A 22,834-nucleotide genomic window follows, 5' to 3' on the forward strand; every position below is an offset into this window, starting at 1 on the left:
GCAGGGGCTGATGTGACCGATACGCTCACTGTAATGTGTGTGTACATGTGATAGGGAATATAGGGTGTAAGCACCACTGGGGCAGGGGCTGATGTGACTGATACGCTCTCTGTAATGTGTGTGTACATGTGATAGGGAATATAGAGTGTAAGCACCACTGGGGCAGGGGCTGATGTGACTGATACGCTCTCTGTAATGTGTGTGTACATGTGATAGAGAATATAGAGTGTAAGCATCACTGGGGCAGGGGCTGATGTGACTGGTACGCTCTCTGTAATGTGTGTGTACATGTGATAGGGAATATAGAGTGTAAGCAGCACTGGGGCAGGTACTGATGTGACTGATACGCTCTCTGTAATGTGTGTACATGTAGTAGGGAATATAGAGTGTAAGCAGCACTGGGGCAGGGGCTGATGTGACTGATACGCTCTCTGTAATGTGTGTGTACATGTGATAGGGAATATAGAGTGTAAGCACCACTGGGGCAGTGACTGATGTCACTGATACGCTCTCTGTAATGTGTGTACATGTGATAGGGAATATAGAGTGTAAGCAGCACTGAGACAGGGGCTGATGTGACTGATACGCTCTCTGTAATGTGTGTGTACATGTGATAGGGAATATAGGGTGTAAGCACCACTGGGGCAGGGGCTGATGTGACTGATACGCTCTCTGTAATGTGTGTGTACACGAGAGGGAATATTCAGTGTAAGCACCACTGGGGCTGATGGGACTGATACGCTCTCTAATGTGTGTACATGTGATAGGGAATATAGAGTGTAAGCACCACTGGGGCAGGGGCTGATGTGACTGGTACGCTCTCTGTAATGTGTGTGTACATGTGATAGGGAATATTCAGTGTAAGCACCACTGGGGCAGGGACTGATGTGACTGATACGCTCTCTGTAATGTGTGTACATGTGATAGGGAATATAGAGTGTAAGCAGCACTGGGGCAGGGGCTGATGTGACTGATACGCTCTCTGTAATGTGTGTGTACATGTGATAGGGAATATAGGGTGTAAGCACCACTGGGGCAGGGGCTGATGTGACTGGTACGCTCTCTGTAATGTGTGTGTACATGTGATAGGGAATATAGAGTGTGAGCACCACTGGGGCAGGAACTGATGTGACAGATACGCTCTCTGTAATGTATGTACATGTGATAGGGAATATAGAGAGTAAGCACCACTGGAGCAGGGGCTGATGTGACTGATACACCCTATATTCCCTATCACATGTATACACACATTACAGAGAGCGTATCAGTCACATCAGCCCCTGCTCCAGTGGTGCTTACACTCTATATTCCCTATCACATGTACATACATTACAGAGAGCGTATCTGTCACATCAGTTCCTGCCCCAGTGGTGCTTACACTCTATATTCCCTATCACATGTACACACATTACAGAGAGCGTACCAGTCCCATCAGCCCCAGTGGTGCTTACACTGAATATTCCCTCTCGTGTACACACACATTACAGAGAGCGTATCAGTCACATGAGCCCCTGCCCCAGTGGTTCTTACACCCTATATTCCCTATCACATGTACACACACATTACAGAGAGCGTATCAATCACATCAGCCCCTGTCCCAGTGCTGCTTACACTCTATATTCCCTATCACATGTACACACATTACAGAGAGCGTATCAGTGACATCAGTCACTGCCCCAGTGGTGCTTACACTCTATATTCCCTATCACATGTACACACACATTACAGAGAGCGTACCAGTCACATCAGCCCCTGCCCCAGTGGTGCTTACACCCTATATTCCCTATCACATGTATACACACATTACAGAGAGCGTAAGCACCACTGGGGCAGGGGCTGATGTGACTGGTACGCTCTCTGTAATGTGTGTGTACATGTGATAGGGAATATAGAGTGTAAGCACCACTGGGGCAGTGACTGATGTCACTGATACGCTCTCTGTAATGTGTGTACATGTGATAGGGAATATAGAGTGTAAGCAGCACTGGGACAGGGGCTGATGTGACTGATACGCTCTCTGTAATGTGTGTGTACATGTGATAGGGAATATAGGGTGTAAGAACCACTGGGGCAGGGGCTCATGTGACTGATACGCTCTCTGTAATGTGTGTGTACACGAGAGGGAATATTCAGTGTAAGCACCACTGGGGCTGATGGGACTGGTACGCTCTCTGTAATGTGTGTACATGTGATAGGGAATATAGAGTGTAAGCACCACTGGGGCAGGGACTGATGTGACTGATACGCTCTCTGTAATGTGTGTGTACATGTGATAGGGAATATAGGGTGTAAGCACCACTGAGGCAGGGGCTGATGTGACTGATACACTCTCTGTAATGTGTGTGTATATGTGATAGGGAATATAGAGTGTAAGCACCACTGGGGCAGTGACTGATGTGACTGATACGCTCTCTGTAATGTGTGTACATATGATAGGGATTATAGAGTGTAAGCAGCACTGGGGCAGGGGCTGATGTGATCGATATGCTCTCTGTAATGTGTGTGTATATGTGATAGGGAATATAGAGTGTAAGCACCACTGGGGCAGTGACTGATGTCACTGATCCGCTCTCTGTAATGTGTGTACATGTGATAGGGAATATAGAGTGTAAGCAGCACTGGGGCAGGGGCTGATGTGACTGATACGCTCTCTGTAATGTGCGTGTACATGTGATAGGGAATATAGGGTGTAAGCACCACTGGGGCACAGGCTGATGTGACTGATACGCTCTCTGTAATGTGTGTGTATATGTGATAGGGAATATAGAGTGTAAGCACCACTGGGGCAGTGACTAATGTCACTGATACGCTCTCTGTAATGTGTGTACATGTGATAGGGAATATAGAGTGTAAGCAGCACTGGGGCAGGGGCTGATGTGACTGATACGCTCTCTGTAATGTGCGTGTGCATGTGATAGGGAATATAGGGTGTAAGCACCACTGGGGCACGGGCTGATGTGACTGATCCGCTCTCTGTAATGTGTGTGTATATGTGATAGGGAATATAGAGTGTAAGCACCACTGAGGCAGTGACTGATGTCACTGATACGCTCTCTGTAATGTGTGTACATGTGATAGGGAATATAGAGTGTAAGCACCACGGGGCAGGGGCTGATGTGACTGATACGCTCTCTGTAATGTGTGTGTACACGAGAGGGAATATTCAGTGTAAGCACCACTGGGGCTGATGGGACTGATACGCTCTCTAATGTGTGTACATGTGATAGGGAATATAGAGTGTAAGCACCACTGGAGCAGGGGCTGATGTGACTGGTACACTGTCAGTAATGTGTGTGTACATGTGATAGGGAATATAGAGTGTAAGCACCACTGGGGCAGGAGCTGATGTGACTAGTACGCTCTCTGTAATGTGTGTGTGTACATGTGATAGGGAATATAGAGTGTAAGCACCACTGGGGCAGGGACTGATGTGACTGATACGCTCTCTGTAATGTGTGTACATGTGATAGGGAATATAGAGTGTAAGCAGCACTGGGGCAGGGGCTGATGTGACTGATACGCTCTCTGTAATGTTTGTGTACATGTGATAGGGAATATAGGGTGTAAGCACCACTGGGGCAGGGGCTGATGTGACTGATACGCTCTCTGTAATGTGAGTGTACACGAGAGGGAATATTCAGTGTAAGCACCACTGGGGCTGATGGGACTGATACGCTCTCTAATGTGTGTACATGTGATAGGGAATATAGAGTGAAAGCACCACTGGGGCAGGGACAGATGTGACGGATACGCACTCTGTAATGTGTGTGTACATGTGATAGGGAATATAGAGTGTAAGCACCACTGGGGCAGGGACTGATGTGACTGATACGCTCTCTGTAATGTGTGTACATGTGATAGGGAATATAGAGTGTAAGCAGCACTGGGGCAGGGGCTGATGTGACTGATACGCTCTATGTAATTTGTGTGTACACGAGAGGGAATATTCAGTGTAAGCACCACTGGGGCTGATGGGACTGATACGCTCTCTAATGTGTGCACATGTGATAGGGAATATAGAGTGTAAGCACCACTGGGGCAGGGGCTGATGTGACTGATACGCTCTCTGTAATGTGTGTGTACATGTGATAGGGAATATAGGGAATACAGAGTGTAAGCACCACTGGGGCAGGGACTGATGTGACTGATACGCTCTCTGTAATGTGTGTACATGTGATAGGGAATACAGAGTGTAAGCAGCACTGGGGCAGGGGCTGATGTGACTGGTACGCTCTCTGTAATGTGTGTGTACATGTGATAGGGAATATAGAGTGTAAGCAGCACTGGGGCAGGGCTGATGTGACTGGTACGCTCTCTGTAATGTGTGTACATGTGATAGGGAATATAGAGTGTAAGCACCACTGGGGCAGGGGATGATGTGACTGATACGCTCTCTGTAATGTGTGTGTACATGTGATAGTGAATATACAGTGTAAGCACCACTGGGGCAGGGACTGATGTGACTGATACCCTCTCTGTAATGTGTGTACATGTGATAGGGAATATAGAGTGTAAGCACCACTGGGGCAGGGACTGATGTGACTGATACCCTCTCTGTAATGTATGTACATGTGATAAGGAATATAGAGTGTAAGCACCACTGGGGCAGGGGCTGATGTGACTGATACGCTCTCTGTAATGTGTGTGTACATGTGATAGGGAATATAGAGTGTAAGCACCACTGGGGCAGGGACTGATGTGACTGATACGCTCTCTGTAATGTGTGTGTACATGTGATAGGGAATATAGAGTGTAAGCACCACTGGGGCAGGGACTGATGTGACTGATATGCTCTCTGTAATGTGTCTAATAGGTGTAGTAGTACTTCCTGGCATGTGCCCTTCCAATTTAAAAAAATCCTGAGTCATTATATCTGATTATTATAATTTAAGTAGAGAAAAACAGGGATTACCTATCTGCCAATGGTGTTGCCGTATTTCATTTTAAGATATCACTTATCATCTTTCCCAAATGAAGCAATTTTAGGGCCGGTTAGTTTAGCGGATTGAATTTGTAGGGTCGAAGCCAGGTCAATGCGACAAAAAGCAGAGAGAGGGATGTGACTGGCACACGTTCTATACCCAGGCTGCGTGCCGCACATTCACAGAAAGAACAGTGATGTTCCTGCGTGAAGCACTTCTGTGGTAATGAGAACAGCGGGATAATGGAAGATGGGATACAGAACTAACACACGACTGGAATGCAGAATTAGAGCAGGCCGTCCTCGGGAACTCGCCAGCCGCGCGTCTTGTACTGCTGAATTGTATCTGTCTCCTAAACACAGAGGAGACAAGTCACGGGCTCATGCAAAAGCACCGATGACATTTCTTCAGAGTGAAGATACTTTAGTCATCCAAATCAAATGATAGAAGTACAATGCAGCCAAACTCAGGTTTTAATACTTAATTACCGTATGCCAGGTCTGTTGTCAGATCTCTGAGCTGCCATCTTCAGCGCTAAAGCTCAGTAACTGACAAAGATAAAACAACAAACCGATGACAAAACAAGATGCTGACAGCATCCTCCGCAACTGCACTGTCTGTCACCACGCCTACCATGCCAGTGAGGCGGTATCGCCTTTCTACACACCTGGGCCTTTTGACAGACAAACAACATCCGGTCTTCTGAAAAGGGTATTATTTGACAAATGAGAAGAACTTTGGAACCGCTTTTAACTCAACCTCAAATTTACTTTAAGGACTGAGATCCCGAAGGCTACAAATCTGTCATCAGGACAAATGTGTCTTCCGGTAGATCTGACAACCGATGCGTGAAGCAGGGGGCTGCGGTCGCCCAACTCGTCAGATGGGACAAACACCATTACTCAGATTCAGCTCTTTTAGTATAAGAGAAGAGCGAGTTTCTGTGTAAAATTGGAAAAAAAATTTAAAAAGATGCTACACCGCTTGGCACCGGTCACTCATGCCAGGCTGCGTGGTGTATTGATGCTGGGTATAAAGCGCATTTCATACTCCGGGGTGAACAAACACCTGCTGAAAACATGTTTTCAATGGGTCAGAAGGGTAGAACACAGACGGAACGGTCCAAAAATCCTCGATGGGTTTGATTCAGACTTGAACGCTGCTGAGCGAATTTGCATCGGCTAGCGATCAGGTGGAGGCAATCTCGCTATAGTGAAATCCCGCCTTGCTGTACGAACTAGGGATGAATCTGCATCTGAGCAAAAATGTACAAAACCATACGTTATACGCTCACATCTAATGATTTATCCACCTGCGCACCAGCCATCGCAAGCTAGGAGTAGTCTGAACGAGGTCAGAGCGGACGTCAAACACCACCCCCCTAAAATGCTTGGGCACGCCTGAGTTTCCCTAGGCACGTTTTTCTTGGCTCTCCCACTAAATGACCAGTTACCACCCCCAAACGCCGGCTTCCTGTCAATCACCTATAGGAACGGCTAGTGAAGAAAAAAGTAGCAGGATTTTATCGCTAGCGGGCATAGTGTACATGCAGACATATGCGCATTGTATCGATAATCGGCCACTGTACGAATTTGCACAGCAGTGATCAGGCCTGAATTGGGCCCTAGGTAATGCACTTTTTTTTCTTGCAGCCGTGCACTTCAATGCATGCGTCCACCATCGCTCCAGCAGCGATTAATCATTCCGTCTGACTTCCATGTACTGACAGCTTGATTTGCACAGAATCGCTTGTGCATTCAGCTATCAGCCCCATTAATATAAATCTATTACTTCCCTGGAATTACATATGACCAGATCAATAGTCATCCCATCGGCTTCTCTGCAGATCGCTAGCACCTGGGCAACAATCAGAAAGAACGGCATGGGGGAGCACGGGGGAATCTCGCTGCTTATTGTAGTCGGACGGAAGAGCGCCGCGCCATTAATATAAGAGAGTTGCCAGTACGCGACCAATTTTAGAAACATGTGTACAAGACAAACAGAAATCCATCCGTCCTTTCTTCCTACCATATCCCCAGTTATTGCTGGCACCGAGTGAAGCGCGCCCCCTTTCCGGTGATGGAGTGGATCTGTTTAGTTAGTGTCTGACAGTTCATTTATCATCTCCCGCTGCCCAGCCTTGCAGGAAATGAACAATAAAGCAGATCATCCCCCGCTGAACACGTTTCTTTTATCCGTATGGGCCTGTGAATTGTACATGTGTGAGAATGAACATGCAAATGCCTTCAGGCCCCTCTCGTGTCGCCACATCCCTGCAGCGAGGGCCTGTTATACAGTGGCAGCGGTAAAAGCCTGTGGTGATCACTCCTACAGGAGATGCACCGGGGACCTGTGCGTACAGCCGAGGGAATACCCAGGTTTAGCTGACATCCCGGAGGGGGGAAGGCTTATTTTGGTTTAGCTGGGATCAGGGACAAGTTCCATTAGGGGGCCTGGGGCTAAGGTAATGTCATTGGGCACAACTCCAATTTGCAAACCATGGAGGGGGGTAAATTGCAGCTGATCCCAGGGAGTAGAGTGTTGCAGAGCGGTACAGGAACATACATTGATTTCTGTACATTTCTCCTCCACACTGGAGGAGAGTGTTGGAGATAGAACTAAATGTGCCCTTAGATATCAGCTCGGGCTGACGTTATAACCGATATTAAAATGAAGTCAGATTTATACGCATTAAAACACAATAAAACATTAATTATATGCCCCCCCTCCCGATCTAGAACGCCAACTTTGGCCTTCCTCTTTCTGCCAGCGTATTGCTGGGCATCAACGTCCCTTCCAGGTCACCCCCAGATCTCCTACCTGGGGAACCTTCAACCCTCCAGCTGTTATAGGAATACACATCCCAGAATGCCCTGCAACAGTGTTATCATGCCCAAATAGTAGAACTGTAGCAAGGCATGCTGGGATGTGTAGTTCAACAACAGTTGGAGGGCCGAAGGTTCCCAAATCCTTGTCCTATACCTACTGCTCTCACGTCTCGCTTTTTGGCAATTCATATCGGATTAAACACCGCCCTCCGCCCCCGATATGCTGACCCCGACCAGTTTCGGTTGCGATTGGGGAATCTGGATTTTTAAACATGTTTAATATTCCTGATTCCGTCGCGGTCAGTCTTCTACTGATCTTTTGTAGCGGAGCGCAGAAACACAGAACGTGCTGTAGTAAGACGTCATTTCCATACCTGACACTGTACATCTGACATCACACATGCTGTAACCCGTGCACCACATATTCCTCCCCCCCCCCCCCCCCCCCGACATCACACAGATCAGCTGCAGGTTCCCGAAAGATCCAATACGTGTGACCAGGATGAGGTTCATGCGATTGTGTAGCACAAATACCCTATAAGGATGAGGATTCATTCTTACCGTGCAGACGCCTTCTCTCGTTACCGACAGTGAGAAATCAGAGGAAAAATCCAAATCTTTAACGCTTGTTGTCAGACAGCTAATATCCTAAAACAGATGAAGAAAGAACTTTAATAATGTGAGACGAGAGACATTAGGTAGATGACACATCAGGGCATCAACTGAATGTAACACCTCCCAATATTGTATAGTGACCATTACCCACACCAAGGAGGAGAACATTTACTTCTGTAGTATTAACATTTAATAACTGTCTGTAGAGAACCTGGATGTGCCCTGTAAACAATATGCGATGTCGGCATGATGCGGGAGAGGGGCAGCACTGAAGTGATGCTGCTCCCTCCTCCATAGAAAGAAGACCCACCACCAGAAGGATCGAGATAATATACAACAGTATTTAATACAATATGTTTAAAAACAAAATAAAAACATTTTGATCTGTATGCAGTCAGTTAATCGAATTGGTATAATCAGGAAAAACACCCAACGCGTTTAGTCAAAAATGACTTCCTCAGGGGTAACTTTCCGTAGGTAAATGGACAGTGAATGTAAATATTCACTCGGGATAGCGTTCTTACTGACAAGATGTGTAAAAGTATGCAAATGGATCCCTTGGAGATCTTAATGCTGAAATCCAGCTGCAACAATATCCATATGTATCACTTTAAAAAAACGGGTCTTGAGAGGTTCTCTTCAAGCCAGTTCCTCAATGTGTAGGATAACAGCAGACAAATATCAACCAACTGCAAAACTGATATTTGTCTGCTGTTATCCTACACATTTACCTATGGAAAGTTACCCCTGAGGAAGTCATTTTTGACGAAACGCGTTGGGTGTTTTTCCTGATTATACCGATTCGATTAACTGACTGCATACAGATGAAAATGTTTTTATTTTGTTTTTAAACATATTGTATTAAATACTGTTGTACAGTGACTTGTCGGTATATTATCTCGATCCTTCTGGTGGTGGATCTTCTTAAATAGTGGCGCGCTCTGTCTTCTATCTTTTCCCCATTTCTCCGCTAACGGGGGGAGTGCTGCCAAAATTACTTCATCTAGAGCATTGAAAGGGTACCCCTCTTTTGTTTATATATATATATATATATATATATATATATATATATATATATATATATATATAAAAATATATATATATATAAAAAGAGATAACCCTTTCACTGCGCTAGGATAGGTAAGTTTCGGCATATATATATATATATATATATATATATATATATATATATATATATATATATATACACATACACACACATAATATTGATAAATATGACTTCAAGTCATTACAATTACAATCTGTATAAAAAAAATAATAAAAAAGTTAAATAATAACCTTCCCTAAAAATGACGTATTTGTAGGATCAATACAGGATGTTTAAATTATTAATTTTATTGAATGGAAGAAAAAATGTTCAGCATGGCCAATTTCTAAATAAATTCAATAACTACTTTTTTCGTTTGAAAATCATGATTAGATTAACTCTTGAATGCGTTGTCCCGAAGGTGAGACGCCAGTAACCGATGACATCATAAAGGGGAACAGGACAATTAACGGATGAGCTGATACAGTATACACCGATATATTGCTACCGAACCAGGGAAAAGTCTCTGTGGAGCCGGGAAAGATTATCTACAATGACATCTCGGGTCTTCCTTTTAGAGTGTAAGCTCATATAATCCAGGATCTCCTGCTTCCTATGAATAGCACAGTGAAATATGTTGGTTGCCAGGTAACAATAACTATTTAACCTGCCTCAGATTCGCTGCACAATGGCAATGCACTGTATGCCGAGAGTGTACTGGAACACAGGACCCCGGTAACTGTGCGGCTTCCTGTATTAATAAATATTCTAATACAAATATTACCTTTATAATAAAAGGACTGGAAATGATGGTGTCTTGGTTTACAAACTCCACCAAGGCTTCGGGTAAGACGGACTTCTTCATACATGACATATTGAAGCCATAAACATCGTCCCAGAACGCCAGCTTTCCCGCGTGCTTATCCGGATCGCACAGCGCCACAATGCTCATGTTACACCTGTCTGGGTAAACTGGAAGACAGCAAAGGGTTAATGTGGACAATCCTCCACAAATAATACACACACACACACACACACACATACATACAGACACACACATGCAAAAATGACAAAATAAGTTTTGGGGGAGGAGAATGATTACTGAACGCAGTCACACTGGGCCTTATTCTGGTTCACTCTTAGAGGCAAATTCCTTCTCAAATGGACAAAACCATGTGCACTGCGGGTGAGGTAGATGTAACTTGTGCAGAGAGTTAGATTTGGGTGGGATTTTCTTCAAAGTGAGATCTATATTGCAGTGTAAAAGCAGTCAGTATTTTCCCTGCACAGAAAAAAAATAACTCACCCAAATCTAACGCTCTCTGCACAGAATAAGGCCCAATGTGTAGAGATCCCAAATCTTATACTGTACAGATTTCTTTCCTGTAAGTTAGACCACGGAACCCAAATCACCCTCATTGGTCGCCCCTCCTGTAATATCTGGGAGACTCCAAAAACGGTGGCTGATCTCAGCCTCCTAAAGGAATGTGTCAGGTCAGGATAAAAAGACATGGATGGAATTCAGCATGACGAAGCAGTCCACGTGTTAATGCTCCGCCCTCTGCGTCATGTCACCATACATGCTAGGACTTGGTCCACTATGATATCATGCAGGGGCAATGCGAGAGCGCAGTGGTTGTGTACATGACCATGCAGTGACAGTGTGAGTGTGCAGTGTTTGTGTACCTGACCATGCAGTGACAGTGTGAGGGTGCAGTGGATGTCTAGATGACCATGCAGTGACAGTGTGAGGGTGCAGTGGTTGTGTACCTGATCATGTGCAGTGGTTGTGTACCTGATCATGCAGTGACAGTATGAGGGTGCAGTGGTTGTGTACCTGAACATGCAGTGACAGTGCGAGCGTGCAGTTGTTGTGTACTTGACCACTGCACTGACAGTGTGAGGGTGCAGTGTTTGTGTACCTGACCATGCAGTGACAGTATGAGGGTGCCGTCGTTGTGCATCTGACCATGCAATAGCAGCGTGAGAGCGCAGTGATTATGTAGCTGACTATGCAGTGGCAGTGTGAGTGTAGTGGATGTCTAGCTGACCATGCAGTGTGAGTGTAGTGGATGTCTAGCTGACCATGCAGTGTGAGTGTAGTGGGTGGCTCTGACTGTGCAGTGGGAGAGTGCAGTGGATGGCCTTGATCATGCAGTGGATGTGTAGCGGACTATGCAGTGCGCAGCAGATGTGGCTGTTATGAGCCCAGTAAGATTGCAGATGTGCCTCTGTGTACACAACAGGGAAGGTGCAGACAGCCATGTCTCCCACATACACAGACGTGATGCCAGCTGACAACTGGTGGCTGTGGTATACGACACTGGCAGAGACTGCGCCTCATGTAAGTTACACTTCATGATATTTGTTATTTTCTGCATCATAAACACTTTATCACCTCATCTGCTGCAATAAACGATGGGAATCAGTGTACAGGAAAGAGGTAGAGAAACTCCAAACACACCCAGTATCACGCTCCATATACACTCAATGCCGGGACTCGGGCGAATCCAGAAAATATGCGCGACTTGTTTGACTTTTACACATTTTGCCTTATCCTGAGATAAATTCCGACATTGGTGCAATATAATCCTTGTACGAATAGCTTTTCTCCAGGTCCACAAGGCATTCAGAAGGCATATTAAGCGCTTCCACCCGCATAGTCACCCCAATCCCTGGCCTAACATCTCCACCTCCTCTGACAGCCTCATAGACATCTGCTTTGCTGGATGTGTTATTCTGACTGCCCAGCGCTGAGGCCTTTTGTTCCACATTACAGACCACGATAATGACAGAACGTACAGTCACAGAATTTGGGGGTCTCCTAGTAAACCTGGGGCTCCCTGGAGCCTTCTATCACAAGGCTAGTGTACCAGCAGACATCTGCAGCCTCCGATAAGTTACTCGGGTGCTCTCTGGAACACCTTTCCTTCCACTCTCCCATTATGAAGACATTTTAGCATCCTAAAACTAGGTCACGTAACATGTCGCCCCCGGTGATGACGGACAGCTCGTTGCTGCAGACCAGTGCTGGATGTAGCCAGCAGCTGATTGCAGCTGGCATATGTTATTTAATTACGTCGTCAGCCCAAACCAAGGGGACAAAAACGAATCCTTCTTCTCCCTCGCAGGTAAAATGAACAAAGTGCTGATTGGCCAGAAATCGCCCCACGTCGTCCATTCAGAGATTCATAGCTTTGACATCTGTGTCCTTCTCGGTTCATTGACCGGGAATCGTTTGTCACCGGTAACAACTGACGTGGAGGAAGCCCCAAGACGAGGGGCCTTTTATCCTCCAGAAATACATTACAAATCCAGGGTCGTATACAGAACAAGAAGATAAACGCCTTTCTGAATGCAAACCTGGGGTGTCAATCTACGCAGATCTTCCCTGCAAACCTCTCGTAAGAAAATGGCAGGCTTGAGATAAAATAGTCCAGCGGATGCATTTGTAAAGGTAGCCAGGTACCTGCTTCGCTCAGGGTTACTGGGAGTCTAAGCTGATGGTGTACAAATGTGACTGGATCATCTACTGAGTACAGTAACCATGCCATTACTTATACTTAAACGCCCTATCGCATTGCATTTATGCTTATAGATCCGATCACCCTATTCGCATCCTGTACTCCAAATTCACTAAACTTTGAGTTTGTCGAATGGTTGCTCAGTTAACACTGCCATATATGTAGCAGAGACTGGTATATAAAAGAATGATACTTTTGTTAGTCATTCACAACACAGATTAATTTGAACCCTTTGCCTTAGTTCTTGAGGTTTTCAGAAACGCCTTTCCGGATGGGATTTGGTTTCTATTAAGCATCATATACACTAGAGCTGGGGTAGCCAACTCCAGTCCTCGAGAGCTACCAACAGTTAATGTTTTCCAGATCTCCTCACAGAATCACAAGTGAAGTAATTAGTTCCACCTGTGGATCTGTGGATGTACTTGTGAGTAATGAATGCACCTGTGCAGCAGCTAGGTTGTCTGGAAAATGAGAACTGTTGGTAGCTCTCGAGGACTAGAGTTGGTTACCACTGCGCTGTGTGTACACTTATTATCGCTAACAATGCACACTCCCATGCGCCGTTAAAATGCAAGCCAAATTGACTATATAGCCAAACGATACATATTTTCAGGGTCCCGGTGATGTCACATATAGTTTAAGTTGATGTCTGCAGTGATATTATTGACTTTAATCGGCAAGGGCCAGGGTCACCTAGTGTGTATGGGGCTTAACTGTCCTAATATGTGCTTAAGCGAAAGGAGTAAAATGTGCAGGTACGGGTGAGAACATCTTACCGCCACGCAGAACGTGCGCTCGGTGATACTGTAGAGAGTGTAACGGAGAATAAAATCCACATCCGAAGAACATTGCGCTGTACAGCCGCCAACGCCACCAGAATACGTGCGCTGCGCACATAGAGGCTACAGACAAATATGAAGGGGTGAATTTACTAATTCTTTTAAAAATGCAAAAAGGTGAGGTTACCCATAGCAACCACATTCTGTCTGTCACTTCTCTATTGCCTCTTACAAAGGTGCATAGTCAACAATATAAATGATATGTACGTCCTTTAGCCATAAGCCATCTAACGTAATTCTAGTACAGAAAGCGGCTGAGCTGAGATCAGACTGAGCCACGCCGCCGTACGCGTATCGGCTGCAAGGGTCTCCCGAAGACTGCGCAATAAGTAATTCATGGCCGCCTGGTCTATTTATGGTTACACAAAGCACCGGCAACGGCGCGCATCCTGCTCAGATGCAGCAAGGAAGGCGTCTACACCACGTACGCACTTACATCTTCCACATGGCGTCGGCTGATAGAAACCAGGATCACAATGGCCAATTATGAGCTTGTGTGTAATGTTCAAGTGTTTAATTGAATTTCTCACATAATTCCAGCCGGCTGCCTTTTGTTCTGTGGCTGCCTGGGAGTGTATTACAGCACAATGGCTCTGCAGTGACGGGTGTGCTCGGAGAATCGTTAAGCCGGGGCAGTGAAACATGGAATGATAGCATGGAAACCTCGCTGAGGGATGAAATAACTGCATTGAGACGTGTCAGCATTAAGCGAAGCACAGGCAGCCCCGCCATCATTCCACAGACACGGAACCAGCAGAAATAGGACACACAGCAGACTCCGCCGGGGGTACAATATGTATCGGAGGCTGGATCTGCCGTGTTCACAGTAAATATTATCATCCTGATTAGAATGCAGCATAATTACATTCCAGCCCAACGTTAACTGCAGACGACAGATAATGCTTAGGATAAGACACACACAATGCGGTTTATTTAATAAGATGGGGGTTCTAATTGGGGGTCCAGGTGTCAAAACTGAGTTTTTCTGTGTCGACCTTTTTTTTGTAGTGTTGACAATATGCATGTCAACCTTTTGTGGTGAACTTAAGGTGGCTGCATACACTGCTGCAACTTCTCGCAGCATTGTATGGCCAGCCGATCCCACCTGAATCGCATGGTCCTTTGATGTGTGATGTATCGCATGCGACCCCATTTCCCGCTGCTGGGAGGGGATCAGAGTCGGAGGTCAGACATGTATCAGGCCCGACCTCAGACTCCGATCTGGAGTACACATCGGATGGGATGTCAAACACATCTCATTTGGCCACTTCTCATCCCGATCCGTCGGAATTGTGTGAACAGTGGCCAAATCGGACTAGTGTAATTGGACTAGTGTAATTGGACTAGTGTAACCGGACTAGTGTAATTGGACTAGTGTAACCGGACTAGTGTGTCTGACTTTGCATTTTACTAAGAAAATGATCAGCAATATACCGGGATGAGTCCGTGAAAGAACAGAGGTCCTTATTACCTGCAGAACAGTTTGTTTACATGAATTAATAGATTTTAATTCTTTACACTTTGTAAATTGCTTTCCTTTTTTCTAATTGGTGCAATGTTCTGCTGTGTTATGATAACACAAAAATAAAGAGTTTAAAAACAATCAACAACGAATAACACGGTCACTCATCTGACGCCAGGGCTAAGAATCCCAGATCTGATGGTGGAACTATGAAGGTCATGCATTTATATACAGGTTATGTAGATGTGAGGTGGTGTGATTAATCGTTTGCCATCCCCAACACTTCATCCTTACACTGGGGATACGGGATAGGTGGATGGTCACTTTAATAGGAGTGCAGAATAAGTATTGCCGTCTCACAGCAGAAAGATACCTGTATATCAGTATATATTATGCACGTCTCTGGCAGAGTATATCAGTATATATTATGCACGTCTGTACACAGGGGCTCTGGTGTCCTTGCGTCTGTGCTCTTAAGTAAGGAAGAATGTGCCCATTACTAGAAATTATTGCAGGTATTCGGAGACACCTCAGATTTATGTAAAAGTACTTGGCGTACCAGCTGATGCTACAAGATATGTCTCAGGGATTCTGTGGTGAAAACAGGTCATGTTTTCGGGATTTCTTTAATTGCGCACAGGTGAGTTATCCTATTTTGCTAGTTCAATAATAATCATACATGTTTCCACGTGCAGAAATCCTGACAACATGACCGGTAAGGGGTACTTCAGGTATTTAATACCGTTAAACATTACATACTGTGCTCTGAGAATATATTTACAGATTCCTCATTGTGTGACCTTGAACGCGTGCAGAGGTCAGCAGAAGTTTGTTGTGGACAGGGAAGTCCAGGGAGAGCGTAAGGTCGGTATAGTGTAAGTTGGCTGGGCAGGACAAGGCAGGACCTGCAGGAGTTAATGTAATGCAGGTCCATGGGGCAGGCTGTAAATGACCAGCAAGTCAGTGGGAACACAATGACCTAGAATCCAGCAGCGTATGACCTTGTAGGTCATTAGAGGACAACATCAGGACACCTGGTAATGAGTGCGACAGTGTAGAATCAATTAGCCCAAAATCTGTCTGTAACAAAGGGAAAGGACATAAAGGGGACAGTGGCACGTAGGGGACACTGTCTGGGGACACATGAGAAGCCGCAAATTTAGAAAGGGGCTGCTCAAATCTCCAGCACACAAAGCATCACTTGCCGGGGCTCTGCAGATTCACGGGACTGAAAGGGTTACTCCTAAAATTTAAATACCTCATTTAATGCCACCCAACTAGAAGCGCTTTAAATGAATGCCTTAAAGCGAGCACTAATAGCACCATCGCTCATCTGGCGCAGGAACAATCTCAGCCACGCGGAACACAATATACAGCAGAGGGTTCATGCAGGCTCTGCAATGTTCTGCTATGGGATGGAAATTTCCATACGAACCTGCTCCGCCAGCCGCTAGGTACTTGTCCTTCGCATAAATAACGGAATCCAGCATAGACTCGAACAGGAGGAAGTAGCCCTGCAGGGGGAGACGTAACCTGGTTAGGAAAGGTGCATTCATTTCATGCAGCGCCATGGCCTCAGGATACAGCGCAGGAGCAGAGGATCCATACGGAGAGATCTGTAAGAGGAGCTTAAGACACAACTTTACTGAATGTCACTGTATAAGTGCTTATGCCGGTATAAGCAGGGACAGCGATACTTCCAGTGGCAGATATACAACATATCAATATACGGCTAGTATTCGCAACTTTGTGTTTCCAATCCTGTGTCTAATACAATAAAGAGTGCTCTATAGAACATATGACGCTCTCCTACACTCAGCGATGGCAGCCATATTGGAAGCTTAATGCAGCTGATTAATTCCATGGGATCTAGTGACCCAATGGGAGCACTGCAGAGATCAGATTGCTTGGCAATGCAATAGTACAACCTTTTTAGCTGCGGCTGCCTGACTTCAAAACACTCTGTCGGTATCCTGAATAGGTAACAGCTGAGCAAGCCAATGGTATCAGGAACACATGACACATCGGACAGACAGATTGGAGTTGGGTTGAGAACACACTTGTCCAATTCTCATCCAACGCAACCTCCAACTTGGATGTGGCATCATAATCTCGGCCTCTAGTAAATTTGTGACAACAGCCTGACCATAAGCGGGATCTCGGGAGGATTGGATAAATGTGAGGCCCATCTAGTCTGCCCCCTTTTTTAACCATATTGTTACCTCAAACCCGATCTGTTCTGTGTAAGGATATCCTTATGTCTATCCCAAGCATGGTTTCATTGCTCTACTGACTGGCCTCTACCACATCTGATGGGAGGCTATTCCACTTGACCACTACCCTTTCTGTGATGTCATTTTTCCCTCAAATTTTCCCTCCTACCCAGTATCAGCCAATGGGCAAAATCATGCTGCGCTGCAGGTGGGTGGATGTAACACGTCAGAAAATTCGATTTGGGTGGGATGTATTCGAACGGAGATCTAAATTGCAGTATAAAAATAAAGCTGCCGGACATTTGTGGGCTACATGCAAAAGCAGCCAGTATTTACCTTGCACAGAAACAATATAAATATATTTGCTCCCCTTTGTGTGTTCCAGACATAAAATGACTTGTTTTTTGAACACACATAAAATTACTTTGTTTTTTTTATTTACTGAATCTGGACCAAAGTTTGGATCGACACATACACCAACAGAACCTTCGGTATACCAGGTATACACCTTTCAGATATAACAGCCAATTAGCAGGTGAAGCGGTTCTACCCGGTAATTTGTGCAGTGTGAAAGTGTCATTCCGGGTCTTAAATCCTAGGTCACCGACCCTGCATTTTTCCTGCTGGGATTTGTGACCCGGCTGGACCCTTTCACATTACACAAATTACAGAGTTGACGGTTTTTAACCCGGTAATTTGCTGCTATGTTTGAAAGGGGTCAGACTGCACCCACTCAAAATGCCGGGTAATTGCCAGGTGGCTTGTCTGAAAGGGACATAAGTGTGCAGATGGTACAAGCATGGGCTATACCCCAATATCCACTGGCAAAGAGGGTACTGACGGCTGTACATGAATCCAAGATAATCCTGACCATTAATAAGGCCTCTCACACATCTATGTGCTGTGCTCTTGTGATGTACTTCTATATCGTCTTTCTTGGGCATAAAGTCAATCATCTGAATTTATGGCAAAAATAAATAAATAATAATAACCCCCCCCCCAAATAAAAGGCTTTAAATTGAAAAAAAAAAAAAACATGTTCTCACTTTCTATATTTTATTATCTGTCCCTATGTCCGTAATCTGTACTCATAACACCTCCAGTGATTGTGATTCGCAGTGCAATGCTTTAAGGGCCTGATTCCGGTGGACTCAAGATCGCAGCTGACCGAGTCCCAGAGTGCCCACCTCGCTGAAAAACGCCCCCCACCAAACCCACCCTGCTCCACCGCCGTATTCCCTCGCAACCATGTTATGAAAACACCTCCCCTTGCATCTGGCAAACCATGACTGCGAACGGCCTCCCCGATTTACAATGTGGCCAGGCCCTTTGCAGTGGGGAGGGCCGAGGGCGGGATGAGGGCGGACGGGGGCTGTGGCGGCACATGGACATGGGAACACCCAGCGTTTCATGGGCATCCCCGTGAAATCCCCGGTGCATTTCCATGGGATTGCAGTCGGGCGGCTGACATCATGGGATGTCAGCCGCCCGCCCGAGAATAAGTCAGTCTCTAGTGACTTATATTTGCGAGCCCAGGAGAAATCATTCGATGGTCCTCGACCATCGAATGATTTCTCCTGCCGTGGGCACATGTGTCTTCATAACACCCCTTTGCATGGTGGCGAGGGGATGCGGCGGGGGTGGGACGGGCACTCGGTAACCTGTGATTTTTGCAGTTTACCGAGTCCACCAGAATCCGGCCCTTAACCCTTTGAGTGCCAAGTGAGTTTGCCAAAATAGGTGTGAAAATTGCCAAGCAAACATTTGTATTCATTATGTTTCCCTTCTATAGCGAACATAAGCTTATATTTTTTTGACACATTTTTTATTTTAATTTATATAACAAATGTGAGCGGCGCTGGCATTTTTTTGCGTTGGCACTCAAAGGGTTCAGCATTGCACTGCGAATCACAATCACTAGAAGTATTATGAGAAAAGATTACGGACATAGGGACAGATAACAAAAAATAGACAGCGAGAACAAGTTTTGTTTTCTCCAATTTAAAAGCTTTTTGTTTAGGGATTATTTATTTTTTTTACATAAATTCAGATGATTGATTTTGTGCCCAAGAAAGACAATATACAAAGTACCGCCTGTCAGCGAGATAAATATTCCTCTGTGCTCATTATACTTCGTAATGAACTGAAAAGTTCCGCAGTTATCTTCCATCCCCCCCCCCCCCCCCCCCCCCCCAGCATTTATAGATAGAATTCAATTGCAAAGATCATTAAAAACGGAAAATCACACACACACACACATATATATATATAGACATTTGGTCTCTCAAACATGGGGTTTATTGAGAACATACGACCAGGCTCACATACGCCCCAACTTGTGTCACACATTAAAATGTGGTGGGAAATACAGCTATAATAATATTTCTTTATAATTTAACCCCCATCACAATACGGGAAGAGGTCTGTGAGCTACATGCAAAAGCAGACAGTATTTACTCTGCATGCTGCAAACACATAAATGTATTTCCCTCCTTGTATTGCAGCATGGCGATTCCAGGAGCACAGTACAGGTAAGACCACAGATCTGGCACTCACGGATCCGTCACTGTTCCGGATTATCCGTTTTGCCAAATTTTGCCATATTATTAGTGGTATCCACAAGCAGTGGCTTTCTGTTGCCTCCAGTCCCCTCCTCACATCATGTCACATACATTCCTGTCTTCACTGACACATCACTCATCTCCTGATATACTCTGTGCTGCTGTGGACCCCGCTCCTCCCACTATATAACTCTCAGTCTGTGGCTTCCTGCTGCCTCCATTCCCCTCCTCACATCATGTCACTGCCCCTGTCACATGCAGCCCTGTCCTCACTGACATATCACTCATCTCCTGATATACTCTGTGCTGCTGGGGACCCTGCTCCTCCCACTATATAACTCTCAGTCTGTGGCTTCCTGCTGCCTCCATTCCCCTCCTCACATCATGTCACTGCCCCTGTCACATGCAGCCCTGTCCTCACTGACACATCACTCATCTCCTGATATACTCTGTGCTGCTGGGTACCCCGCTTGTCCCACTATATAACTCTCAGTCTGTGGCTTCCTGCTCACATCACGTCCCTGCCACTGTCCATGCAGGAAACTTTCCTTTGGCCCAATATGAGCTCAGGGACGCTGTCCATAGTGCTGAAATGAGCCAGCTTCTCGTACATGTGGGTGTCTCACAGAATTTAATTTCACAGGCTACTACCCCTACCTGTAGGTTGCCCATCTGAGAAGTGAATTATTTCTGGATGCGCTTGGGCATCATTCCAGTCCCCAAATAAAATAAACTTATGCCCAAGTTAATACATATGAGACAAATTACTGCAAGCAGAATGTGATTTAGCCAAATGTGCGAGGAATAGTAATACGCGGGAGCTGGTCAGAGCGAGTGAACTACCGCAGCGCTTCATCAAGCTTCCGTACCCTAATGACAGAGAAACGTGGCAAATGACACTACACAGAAAGCATTCAGAGACGGTATAAAGATGAGACAGGGCACGCCCTAGCATAGTGCAACGGCGTGCGTACATATATCACCATGTTATCGCGCCACACACTCTATATCACCATCTCGCTAACTGCAGGACCGCGTCGGTATTTTACTCGTACTGACAGGAATGGAATAAGGGTACAGAGCTGACTGCGAACAGCTGCTGGCACATAAACACCAGCTCTAATTCCACCAATAATCCTAAAAGCCACATCAAGCAGACAGCGTGCGCGGGAATAAACAGCAGTACATCACCGTGGTGACCGCCATTTACAATACGGCAGCTCGGAGGCGACGTTGCCAAGTAATCGGGAAAGTTTACAAAAGTAAAATGATTTCCTTTTTCTTATTAAATCCTTAAGTTTGGGCTGGAAATAAAATAACAGCTAATATCTGGATGGCAAAAGCGGTCAGGGCATGCTGGGACCGGTAGTTCCAAAGCGAAAGGAGACTCAGATTACCCAGCGAGTGGCAATTTGTCACATCTGTGTGTGCGACAAATTGAGGGGCAGGGTCAGAAGGTCGACACAAGCATTAGGCCAACAATGTAAAAGTCGACAGTAAAAAGGTCGACATGAGTTTTTCTAATTTTTTGTACAGAATGTCAACTTAAGTCGGCATGGACACCGTATCAGTGTACCGTGTCCCTCGCTGCGCTCCCCATGCTTCGGGCATGGTGCCTCGCTGCTCTCTATTATATTCTCCCACCACGCCCTAGTGTGCGGTAGGGTAATACCGCCTGTTTTGGAAAAACGTGAAAAACTCATGTCGACAGCTGTGTGTCATTCACGTTTGACCACTAAATGAAATGCATCAGAGGGGCTGAACCACAGCCCGCAGAAAGCGTTCCTGATGCCATAACCCTCACGAGCAGGGCCCTCTACCCTAATGTGCTTTCCCAGTCTCACCTATACCCGCCTCTCCTCCCCACTGCTCCTAACCATTGGATCCTGCCATACTGTTGCCTATTTCAGTATTCTGAGCTCTGATACAGCACTGTAAGCTGCTGGGAACCAGTATGACGGGCAGGGAAAGATACCACCGGTACCTATAGCACCCGCAGGGGCTCATAGCAATAAACAAAATGTGCAGAATAATGAAATGCATTCCGCAGCCGCTACAGACCCTGACAACACCCAATATCCACTCTGATATTCAGAAGATAAGATGATTAATGGCCCCTGCAAGAAAGCTCATTGCAAAACAGACGTAGGCCTGGGATAACAGCTTGCTGAGGAGACAAGAAGACAATGTTCAGCAAGCCCAGGACAGGAATGTTAAGCGGGACGGATATAAATGTACTAAAGTTAATTCACATGTGATTTAAGGGGATTTATTATGTATACAGGATGCTATAAGCTCCAGCCCCAATCTGCTGGGAGTGACATCACTAACAATTCCATGTCAGTGATGTCACTTTCCAGATGCAATATTTGGGAGGTGTTTGTCTGTGACCTGGGAGCTCTCCTGGGGAGGGGGCATTATACAATGGACAGCAGCGGCACTCCTACAACTATGTGCCAGATGGCATTTCTGCCACACTGCTCCATCTACAGTTGCACAAATGCCACCAGCAAGAGGATGATGTCGGAGCTCTGCTTTAGGTCTAGTAGGATTAGTTCTGTGTACCCTGCTGTGTGCTATGTGCATGGCGCTGCCAACCACTTGTTGTGCCTTATAATGTAATAGTAATGATACATGACCTGGTTTCACGGAGATAGAGGTGAGAACCGTAAAAAAGCCTCAACCCCCCCCCCCCCACCACCACCACCACCACCACCACTGCTTGTACTGACCTCACTAGTTCCAGCGCAACAAATCTTCCTGGGTCCAACCACTATGTCGTCTCATTCAGGACACAACAGATGTAGCTTGCCCACTGGTGT

At 45.8% G+C, this 22,834-nt stretch overlaps 1 protein-coding gene across 1 annotated transcript in view; it reads right to left on the minus strand.

The window, feature by feature from the left end:
• The window catches only part of PRMT3 (protein arginine methyltransferase 3), an 83,232-nt gene that overhangs the window by 15,255 nt on the left and 45,143 nt on the right, over positions 1-22,834 (minus strand). Inside the window, exons 11-13 of the mRNA XM_083164047.1 lie at positions 16,674-16,752; positions 10,198-10,385; positions 8,312-8,398 (exon numbers count right to left, since the gene is read on the minus strand). Coding sequence (XP_083020173.1) covers positions 8,312-8,398; positions 10,198-10,385; positions 16,674-16,752 — 354 coding nt within the window. The remainder of the gene's footprint in view (positions 1-8,311; positions 8,399-10,197; positions 10,386-16,673; positions 16,753-22,834) is intronic.

This window comes from Crinia signifera, chromosome 11, assembly GCF_055691185.1.
Source record: "Crinia signifera chromosome 11, ASM5569118v1, whole genome shotgun sequence".
Lineage (NCBI taxonomy): Eukaryota > Metazoa > Chordata > Amphibia > Anura > Myobatrachidae > Crinia > Crinia signifera.